The 11,233-nt window shown below is 42.1% G+C and overlaps 1 protein-coding gene across 2 annotated transcripts in view; it reads right to left on the bottom strand.

The window, feature by feature from the left end:
* Positions 1-1,663, bottom strand: part of SPAST (spastin) — a 60,960-nt gene extending 59,297 nt beyond the window's left edge. Inside the window, exon 1 of one of the 2 annotated variants that reach the window (XM_012652553.1) lies at positions 1,124-1,663. In XM_012652553.1, coding sequence (XP_012508007.1) covers positions 1,124-1,538 — 415 coding nt within the window. In that variant the 5' untranslated portion in view covers positions 1,539-1,663. The remainder of the gene's footprint in view (positions 1-1,123) is intronic. The other variant, XM_012652554.1, reaches the window with a different exon arrangement.
* Between the last annotated feature and the right edge of the window lie 9,570 nt (positions 1,664-11,233).

Raw genomic sequence — 11,233 nt, 5'->3', positions numbered from 1 at the left:
AGCAAGAGCGAGACCCCTTCTCTACTAAAAATAGAAAGAAATTAGATGGACAACTAAAAATAGATAGAAAAAATTAGCCGGGCATGGTGGCATATCCCTGTAGTCCCAGCTACACAGGAGGCTGAGGCAGGAGGATCGCTTGAGCCCGGGAGTTTGAGGTTGCTGTGAGGTAGGCTGACGCCATGGCACTCTAATCAGGGCAGTAGAGTGAGACTCTGTCTCAAAAAATAAAAACTGAAAAAAAAAAAATAATCAGCTCAAAATAATCCTTATGCTGGGCTGGGCACGGCACTCACTCTAGCCCGGGCAACACAGTGAGACTCTGTCTCAAAAAAAAAAAAAAAAAAAAGAGAAAGAAAGAAAAGAAAAAGAAACTTGAAGGATATGGTAATCCGCACTTTCATTCAGAAACATAAATTTTCATTGTAGGTTTTATTGTAAAATGGTACATATAAGTTTATCCAATTTATTCAACACTTCAACTTAGAAATTTAGAAGCTTCCTTGGAATACTGGTTAAAATCAAAACCAGGGGCAAGTTTTATGCTAAAAACTTTACTGAAAAATATTCGGAGTCATTATATTGATAAAATGACTGTTATGAAACTTAAAAATAATGCAAATTCAGCTGTAATCATTTGCAGCTATTTCTTTCAAAACTAAGTCACCATTTGTTCCTTTTTCTAACACTACAGTACTCTATTTTCATTAAAAGCCTACAACAAGGCACAGCTTCTTCGATATCAAAACCTTTTGGAAACCTGGCTCAGAGGAAGCCACACATTGTTTACAGTGCTAGAAAGGACCCGGGTGGTCACTCTAGGACAAATGTCACTGTCACCAGCCCGTCTGGGTGTCTCATAGTGACTTGGGTCATGCAAAAGTGTGGGAGAAGGCTGGAGTCTGAAACAAAGTCCACAGCTAGAGTTCTTTGAAAAGGGACAGAGGTTTACCTGAGAAACCCAGATGAGGCTCCGACCTGTGGGGAAGTAGTCTCCCAGGACAAATTAATTTCAGGGATGCACCGCCCCTTCCCTCAAGAAAGGGACGCAGGTGTTGCCCTCCACGGCGACCCCTCCGCTTTCTTTCCGGAGCCGCCGCCCCTTTCCCCCAGCCCCTGTTACCTTTCTCGTCTTCATCGATGCGCAGGGCAATGGAGATGTACTCGAAGGCCTGTTTGTGGAAGGCTCGGACGCTCTCGGCCTCACCGCCCGGCATCGGCGCCGGGGGCGAGGCCGAGGCCGGCGCCGGAGCGGCCCGGGAGCTCCTCTTGGCTGCCATGAGCGCGCGGGAGAAGCGCTGGCAGAGCCACACGAAGAGGAGCCCCAGGTGGAAGGCGACCAAACGCAGCAGCGCGAAGCCTACGAACAGCGGGTAGGAGAAGTAATACAGGTTCTGCTTATGCGGCGACTCGCGCGCAGAGGCCCGCCCGGCGGCGGGAGGGGCGGGGGCCAGGCAAGGAGGCGGAGGCCTGGGAGGCACCGGGCTGCTGGGGCCCCGGGAGCCTTTCTTCTTCCCTCGTCCACCCGGAGAATTCATTCACAGCTCCCACTGCCGCCGCCGCCATAACCCGCCTCCCGCAGACCGACGGGGACCAAGCGACGGCGGCGGCCACTGCGACGGCAAGGGCCACAGACGCCCGAGCGCCCGCCGGCCCCAGGGGCTCGGCACCTCCACACAAGGCCCGCCGGCCCCGCCCCTTTCTCCTTCCGCAGCTAGGAGCACAACCCCGTCTCCTCTTCCAGCTGTCGACGGCTCCAGCCCCTCCCTCCCTTCCTCTGTCCTCTCAGCCGCACGATAGCCCAGAGCGGCGGCCGCGCACGCGCACGTTGTCCCGTGTCTTTCTCCGGCGCGCGCACGCCCCGTCTTTGTTGACCTGAGCTACTGTGCGCGTGTGCGGCGCCCGCCGCTGGCCCGTTCCCCTCAGAACTACAGTTCCCAATGTGCAGTTCGCTCAGGACGTCCCGGGGCTCCGTCGCTCCGCCGGCTTCTCTGCCCCAGGACCTCCCAGTAGGGAACCTGGGTAATCAACCCACACAAGGGGAAATCGTGGCTTGGGGTCGCTAGGGTAGGTCGCAGGTCCTATATCTCCCAGTGTCATCATTTTCTTATATTTCTTTCATCATTTTCAGCCAAGGAACCCAGATCTTCTGCAAATGACAATTGATCCATCTCAGAAGCAATGCGTATCAATCTATTAATCGGAATTATTATCTAAGAGGAAAGCAGTTGGAGAGACAGACTTCAGGTCACCCCAAACAAAAAATGTTAGCTCTATGTGATGAGGTCAGCGAATTGAGATGTTTGACTAGATTATTAGGTGTTTAGATGTCTAATCTGTAGAATTAATTTATTCAAATAAAGAAATTCTTAGATTTTGCATAAAACCATCACGTAGTTTACTGAGGAATCAACACTGTGCACTGAGACAAAAGGTAGTTGGAATTGAAGGCTCTAAAAAGCTGGTGGATCAAGTCATCCCATTGAGATCCCCAGAGCTGCTGGGTTCCTGACTGGTCACTTGATTATATAACGTATCCAATAAACTATTCAGTCTCTATTTCTCTCCCTGTCTCCTTTCCCCCTTTGCTCTCTCGCTTTTCCTATTTCCTATCTTTTTTTTCCTTCTTCTCTTTTTCTTTTAACTTGAGTTAGCCCTAATTGTTTCTTCTTGTCTAAAACTAAAACTAAGGAATCCTAACTGATACAAAGTCGCCATTGTTTACGGTGTCCAGTTTTACATTTGCTTCACAAGAGCTTCCAAGAATCTCCACATTCTATCACGACCTTGTCTAATTATTCCCCACCAATACTCCTCTACAAATATCATAGGCTATTGGAAAAAGGACCTATTCCCTGTTTCCCTCCTGCTGCTCCCACTTTTCTGCCTCTGTGCTTATGCTAGTTCCTCTTTCTGAAATGCCCTCTCTCAAATCTATTCATTTCTATTCCTGACTTCCCTCCAGAAAACCTGACTTGTCTCTTCATCATCTCCCCTTCCAGGTAAAGTATCTGACTTCGCTCTTCTGAAACCCATACTACTTGTGTGAAATCTATGATATTTATACATATATCGTGTAAACAAGATGTACATAAGTTAAATGTACAAGATAAAAATAATAAGCAACATCCAGTTTAAGAAAAATTAATCAGCTCTTTAAAGCACTCTGTGAGCTCCTCCCTAATCGCAACCTCTCTTCTCCCCCTCTACAGGAAGCTGCTGTCCTGAATTTTGTAGTAATCATTCTTTTGCCTTTCATTTTAGTTTACAATGTATTTTATTTATTTTTTTCCAAAATATTAAGGGGCTACAAATGTTTTTGTTACATGGTTTGAGTCAGGGCTGTAAATGTGCCCATCACCTGAATAGTGTTCATTGTACCCATTAGGTGGGTTTTTACCCCTCCCTTCCTCCCCCTTCCCTCTGCTTAATTTCCGTTGACTTTTATTTCCCTTTGTGCACTGTGTGCCCATCAGTTAGTTCCAATTTATTGGAGAGTATGTGTTGTGTTTGTTTTTCCATTTTTGAGATAATTTCCTTGGGATAATGGTCTCCAATTTGTTCCAAGTTCCTGCAAAAGGCATTCATTCATCCTTTCTATGGCTGAGTAGTAAGTACTCCATGGTATACATATACCACATTTTGATAATCCACTCATGAACCGATGGGTACTTGAGTTGATTCCACATCTTTGCAATTGTGAATTGTGCTGCAATAAACATTTGAGTACAGGTGTCTTTTTGATAAAGTGACTTCTTTTCCTTTGGGTAGATACCCAGTAGCGGGCTTGCTAGACCGAATGGTAGATCTACTTTTAGTACTTTGAGAAATCTCCATACTTTTTTCCATAGGGGTTGTATTAATATGCAGATCCACCAACAGTGTATAAGTTTCTCTCTGCATCCGTGCCAGCATCTATTGTTTTTGGACTTTTTGGCAAAAGCCATTCTAATAGGAGTAAGGTGATATCTCATTGTGGTTTTAATTTGCATTTCCCTGATGATTAATAATGTTGAGCATTTTTTTCATATTTTTGTTGGCCATTTGTCTATCTTCTTTTGAAAAACTTCTGTTCATGTCTTTTACTCACTTTTTAATAGGGTTGTTTGTTTTTTTTCTTGCTGATTTGTTTGAGTTCTTTTTATTATTGATTCTGGATATTAGCCCTTTATCAGATGTGTAGATTGTGAATATTTTCTTCCATTCTGTAGGTTGTCCATTTGCTCTGTTGATTATTTTCTTAGCTGTGCAGAAGCTTTTTAGTTTAACCAAGTCCCATTTATTTATTTTTCCTGTTGCTGCAATTGCCGTTGGTGTTAGTTTACAATGTATTTATGTACCTCTAAATAATGTGTTGTATAATTATACCTTGTATAATGATTGAGTGAGAGCTTTTGGGGTGCCCATCACCAAAAGTGTTCATTGTACCCAATAAGTAAGTTTTTACCCCACACCAACCCTCCTGTCCTCCTCCCTCCTTGGTTTCTCATATCCTTTGTATAGCTTTGTGCTCATGTATACCCATCTATTGGCTCCCTCTTACTAGTGAGCACATACGGTGTTTGGTTTTCCATTCCTGGTATACTTCACTTAGGATAATGATCTCCAGTTCCCTCCACATTGCTGCAAATGACATTATTTCATTCCTTTTCGTGGCTCAGTAGTACTCCATGATATATATATATACCACATTTTCTTTCTCCACTCGTGAATTGAAGGGCACTTAGGTTGATTCCACATCTTTGCACTTGTGAATTGTATGATGCTTGTTTTTACTTTATATAAATGTAATCAGATTGCAAATATTCTTAATTTGCTTTTTCTGCTCAATATTTAAGTGTTTGAAATTCCTCCGTATTGATTTCTATAGCTGTAGTACATTTATTTTCCTTGCTATGTAGTATTCCATTATATGAATTTACCATAATTTATTTTACCATTCAACTGTTGAAGGATATTTAGTTCAGTGCTTGTATGCTAATAGTTTTTTTCTTTTGCTTAAGTAACTAACTTTTTAACTTGGCCAATATATGGCCCAATAGTAGAGTGGTTAAATGGTTTCAGAGTCAGATTGGTTACATTCAAATCTCTGCTCCATCACTTTGTATGATCTTGAACTAGTGGCTCAGTCGGCCTTCCTATCTATTACGTAATATTAAAGTAGTAGTGCCTGGAATCAAGTTGATACTTGATATTTTTTTGAATGAAGAATGGTTCTCCCACATTTCCTCTACACTTATACTATAGTCTAACTAAAATGGACTACTGGCAAGTTTCTGAGCATTCTTTACCCTTTTCCAGGACTACAGTTATCCTCCAGTCAATTTCCTTCCGCTTAGAATGGCCTTTCCTCCTACCCTCACTGTCGAAGTCCTTCAAAACTTAATTCTAATGTTACCTTCTTGATAAATTCTTTTCTTATCAACTCCAGTGGAAATGATTCTATTTTTCAATTCTTGTGACAATATATAGTTGTGTTATTCTATGACTCTTATAGTATATTGCACTGCATGATAGTTGTTTAAACACTTTATCACTTCCTGATAGAGACTGTAAACTTACTGAAGGCAGTGGTCACACTTTATACATTTTTGCTTACTTTCTACATCTAGCCTGATGCCTTGCTTATGGTACTCATTTAATAAATATGAATAATTTGAAAAACAATTTGAACATGATCATTGTATTAGATATCTGTTGGTATGTAAGAAGCTACTCCAAAACTTGCTGGCTTAAGATAACAGCTATTTATTTACTCACAATTTTGTGAGTCAACAGTTTGGTTCATCTAGGTGGTTCTTGTAATGGCCTTGTGGGGGGCCAGTGGGGATGGTTCATTCATGTGGATGCAGTCATCTGATGGCTTGACCAAATGGCTGGATGGCCTAGCCAGCTCACTCACATGTTCAGAGGTTGGTTGTGGCTGTTGGCTGGGACATGTGTCTCTAGCACAATAGCCCAGACTTCTTTACATGGCATCTGACTTTGAAGAGAGTATAAGTAGAAGCTGTAAGGCTTCTTAAAACCTAAACTTCAAAGTTGCACAATATCATTTCTACTGCATTTCTATTGTCAAAGGCGGCATGCAGTGGTTCATGACTGTAATTCCAGCACTTTGGGAGGCTGAGGCGAGAGGATCATTTGAGGCCAGGAGTTCAAGACCAGCTGGGGCAACATAATGAGACCTTGTCTCTACAAAAATTAAAAAATTAGAAGAATGTGGTGGTCCTGCCTGTAGTCCTAGCTACTTGGGAGGCTGAGCCAGAAGGAATACTTGAGCCTGGAATTTGGAGGCTGCATTGAGCTGTGATCTCACCACTGCACTTGAGCCTGGGTGACAGAGTGAGACCCTATCTTAAAGAAGAGGAGGCAAGAAGTCACAAGGCCAACTCCAATGAAAGAGATGGGAAAATAAACTCCACATCTTGAAAGAAAAGTGGCAAAGTCACATTACAAAGGAGCATATATACAGGGATGGGAGGAATTGTTGTGACCATCTTTGCAAGTAATCTAGCATAGGCATTATGTGTAGACTTTCCTTTCATTTCATGTTCAGGTAAGAGCTTAAGCATCTCTCATTTAAGATAGCATTTTCCAACTGTTTCGCTGCATCATAAAAACCTTAGATTTTATCACAGGGCAAATTAACATGCTTAAGTTTAAGGAGACAACAATAACGATGATGATGATGACTACTACTACTTGCTAACATTTACTGAACCAATGTTCTGGGGTAAACAGATTAATAACTTTTACTGTCTTATTCAATCATCACTACTTGAGTTAAGCATTATTGTCTCAATTTTTAAAAATAATTTGAGGCTCTAAGGGTCTGTTACTTTCTTTTTTTTTTTGGAGACAGTCTTGCTTTGTTGCCTGGGCTAAAGTGAGTGCCGTGGCGTCAGCCTAGCTCACAGCAACCTCAAACTCCTGGGCTCAAGCGATCCTCCTGCTTCAGCCTCCCAGGTAGCTGGGACTACAGGCATGTGCCACCATGCCCGGCTAATTTTTTGTTTCTATTTTTAGTTGACTGGCTCATTTTTTTTCTATTTTTAGTACAGACAGTGTCTCACTCTTGCTCAGGCTGGTATTGAACTCCTGACCTCAAGCAATCCTCCCACCTCTGCCTCCCAGAGTGCTAGGATTACAGGCGTGAGCCACTGCGCCCAGCCAAGAGTCTGTTACTTTTTTAACATCACATATAAGTTAATTACACATACTACCTCAATGATTTAAGGTAAAAATCTAAGGTTTCAAGAATAATATTTTTACATGGGTTTGTTTACATTTTATTAATTATGAAATAAATATATTATTAGCCCCTAGAGGATAATGATCTTTCATTTATGAGTATCCAGATGTTGGGCTTCTGGCCTCTGGTCTCACACTCTGCTATTCAGTTGTACTTAACATTGACTGGGCTTTTCTGCACCTTTGCCATTTTTTTGTATGGCAAAAAGATGGGATAGAGAGACAGCAAGACTGGTGTTGGTATTCTAGTTAACGCCTCTGTAAAAATAGACATAATAGTATTTAAATTACAAAATGAAAGAATACATCTAAAACGTTCAGGAGAATACCTGCAACTTAACAGAGTTCAATAAATTTTGTTTTTGTCTCTTACACCTATAAGGACATTCCAGATTTCTCACGCTCCTGGGATCTCATTTTTTAGTACTCTAAATCCATATCTTCTGCCCCTTGGAATTATATCTCAGTCCCAGATCCATTTTGTGACTTAATATCTAAATTTGTGTCAAGAAAAATAATGTCTTGGCCGGGCAAGGTGGCTCACGCAAGTAATCTTAGCACTCTGGGAGGCTGAGGCAGGAGGATCCCTTCAGGTCAGGAGTTTGAGAGCAGTCTGGGCAAGAGTGAGACCGAGTCTCTACTAAAAATAGAAAAAAATTAGCCAGGCGTGGTGGTCCCAGCTACTCGGAAGGTTGAAACAGGAGGATCGCTTGAGCCCAGGAGTTTGAGGTTGCTGTGAGCTAGGCTGATGCCATGGCACTCTAGCCTGGGCAACAGAGTGAGACTCGGTCTCAAAAAAAAAAAGAAAAAGAAAAAGAAAAATAGTGTCTTCAGGTGTGCACCTGTATTCCCAGCTACTTGTGAGGCTGAGGAGGGAGGATGCTTGAGCCCAGGAATTTGAATCCAGTTTCTTGGCAACATAGATACCCTGTGAAAGAAAGAAAGGAAGGAAAAAAGGAAGGGAGGGAGGGAGGGAAAGAAGAAAGGGAAGAAAAAGGAAAGAAAAAAAGGAAAAAAACAAAAGATAGTGCCTTGGCCGGGCGCGGTGGCTCACGCCTGTAATCCTAGCACTCTGGGAGGCCGAGGCGGGCGGATCGTTCTGAGCTCAGGAGTTCGAGACCAGCCTGAGCAAGAGCGAGACCCTGTCTCTACCAAAAAATGGAAAGAAATTAATTGGAAAGCTAAAAATATATGTAGAAAAAATTAGCCGGGCATGGTGGCGCATGCCTGTGTTCCCAGCTACTCTGGAGGCTGAGACAGTAGGATTGCTTTAGCCCAGGAGTTTGAGGTTGCTGTGAGCTAGGATGATGCTATGGCACTCGCCCCAGGCAAGTGAGACTCTGTCTCAAAAAAAAAAAAAAAAAATGATAGTGCCTTGATCATACCCTGGCCTTCTAATCTGCCAGGACTAAAGATCCTAACCTTCTTAGCCATTCTACCCACAATGTGACAGCCTCCCTGTCTTTAGATTGTAAGAACTTTCAGGACACTTAATCTTGAACAGAATCTGGGTCAGTTTCACCAGGACAAAAAGGAGGAGCCGGGTACTGTGCTAACTAATCCAGGACATTCAGTCACTTTATCACTTTAACCCATTAATTTATTTACCACAGTGCCTACCACCAAATAGTTTTTTGGATATTTCTGCCCTACTTGCCTTCTAAGGAACTCCAGATCTTCAGTTTGAGAGATACAAAATTATCTGAAGTAGGGACAAATGACAAATATTAACGACCTCTTTTCAACTAAAAAATATAAGTAAAATAAAATGGCATATCTAGAGCCAAGAGAGGACATGACTTATTTTGAGAAAGGCAGAAAACCTAAAGTAGAGAAACCAATTAGAAGACATGGTTGGAGGTGAGGGATGAGAGAAGTGAAGTAATCATTGTGGGATTATTATCCCATCTCTGTGTTAATAAGCAAAAAACATAATTGTGAACAACCAAACATTTCCCTGAATTGAGTCCACAGTGTGGCACAGATCTTTCATTCATTTAACAAATAGGTGTTAAGAACAGACAATGTACCAAGCAATGAATGAGGTGCCAAGATTACACTAGAGAATACAATGGAATTCATAGTCATTTTTTTTCTTTTCTGTTTTCACAGACAGGGTCTCACTTTGTCACCCAGGCTGGAGTGCAGTGGCATGATCATAGCTCATTACAGCCTCAAACTCCCAGGCTCTGGTGATCCTCCTACCTCAGTCTCCCAAGTAGCTAGGGCTAGAGGCTTGTGCCATCACACCTGGTTAATTTTTATATTTTTTGTTGAGATAAGGCCTTGCTATATTGCCTAGCTTGGTCTACAACTCCTGGCCTCAAGCCATCTTCCCACCTGATCCTCCCAAAGTGCTGAGATTACTGGTATGAGCCACTGTGCTCACCTGAGTTTACAGTCTAATGCAGTGGCCAAAACCTCAAATAGCAACAGTGGTTAGGTAGATATAATAACATATATGGGTTCTATGTGTGAGTTCTAAAAAGAAAATCAAAGTCTCAGAGACATTGCACTCCCCCTCCCTCCCCCCTCAGCTCTATGCAAAAGAGAAGGTAAAAGCCTCAGGCTTCTGTGAAGAACTGACACTACAGATCATTCATTAAGTAAATTGCTTGCTAACCTCCCATAAGCAAGGACGTACAAATTATACCTATGTCTAGCACCTAAAACTAAAGCCTGTTTGATTCCACACCAATAATGAATTACAGGTTTATCTTATAGGTAACAGAATTGGAAACAAGAGAGAATCAGACATTCTTCCACCTACCCAGGGACATCTACAAAATCGATGCTCCCTTTACTCCCTTATTTTATGTAAAATGTGTGTTTCTTGGGCCTCACAAGAATGTAAATACTACTTCATCAACCTCCCCCTTCCGCTACCTTTTTCCTTCTCTCTGTATACCTTTAAAACACTGACAGTTCTAACCTCCCCTTCTGAAAAACAGTCACAGCTTATTTGCAGTTCATGTTTTTCCCAGGTGCATCCTCAAAATCTTGGCTTAATAAACCTCTGTTTTTTGCAATTTTTGCCTCAGTCATTTATTTGGGTCAACAGGGTGATGGACATTCAAAAATGTGTATGTGGCCAGGCATGGTAGCTTATGCCTGTAATCCCAGCACTTTGGGAGGATGGCGTGAGAGGATCACTTGAGGCCAGGAGTTCAAGACCAACCTGCGCAAAAATTGCAAGACCCTGTCTCTACAAAAAATAAAAAAAAAAAATAAGTGGGCATGGTGGCACAGACTTGTAGTCCTAGTTACAGGAGCCTGCAGTGGGAGGATTGCTTGAGCCCAGGAGTTTCAGGCTACAGTGAGCTATGATCATGCCACTGCATGCCAGCCTGGGCGACCCTGTCTCAAAAAAAAAAAAGCATATATGATGTAAATGATGGTGGAGACCATGAGTAACTGAAGAGTTGCATCCCCTAATTAAACAGGACAGCTGTTACTCAGCTCCTGCTGATTTTTGCTTTTCAGGAACATGGGACCTAACTTACCAGATTTTTTAAATTTTTAAAGAGAAACCAGAATTTTGAATTTTATGTGAAAACTATTGGCTAAGAACTATTGGCCCAATATTTAAAAACAAACCAATCAACCAAACACAAAACTCTGAGTCACCAGTTTGAGATTTTCTAGTTTGCTTTGGATTTGTTACTTCAGTGAAAGTGTGAATGAGCTCATGATTTTGAAATAGTAGGTGTAAATATAAATTGTTACCCGACCTGCTCAACTTGATTTTTGAAGCTATGATGCTATGGAAGTATAGCAGAGTCAGTACATACAGAATTTTAAATGAATGCCCTAGAATGGCAATCTAGATTATAAGAAGGCGTAATTAGTTGACACTCTAAGTGTACTTGGTTTATAAATATAATTTTTTTTTTTTGAGACGGAGTCTCACTCTTTTGCCCGGGCTAGAGTGAGTGCCGTGGCGTCAGCCTAGCTCACAGCAACCTCAAACTCCTGGGCTCAA

Source organism: Propithecus coquereli, unplaced genomic scaffold (genome assembly GCF_000956105.1).
Source record: "Propithecus coquereli isolate 6110/MARCELLA unplaced genomic scaffold, Pcoq_1.0 Scaffold39, whole genome shotgun sequence".
Lineage (NCBI taxonomy): Eukaryota > Metazoa > Chordata > Mammalia > Primates > Indriidae > Propithecus > Propithecus coquereli.
This window is presented reverse-complemented; position numbering and strand designations above follow the sequence as displayed.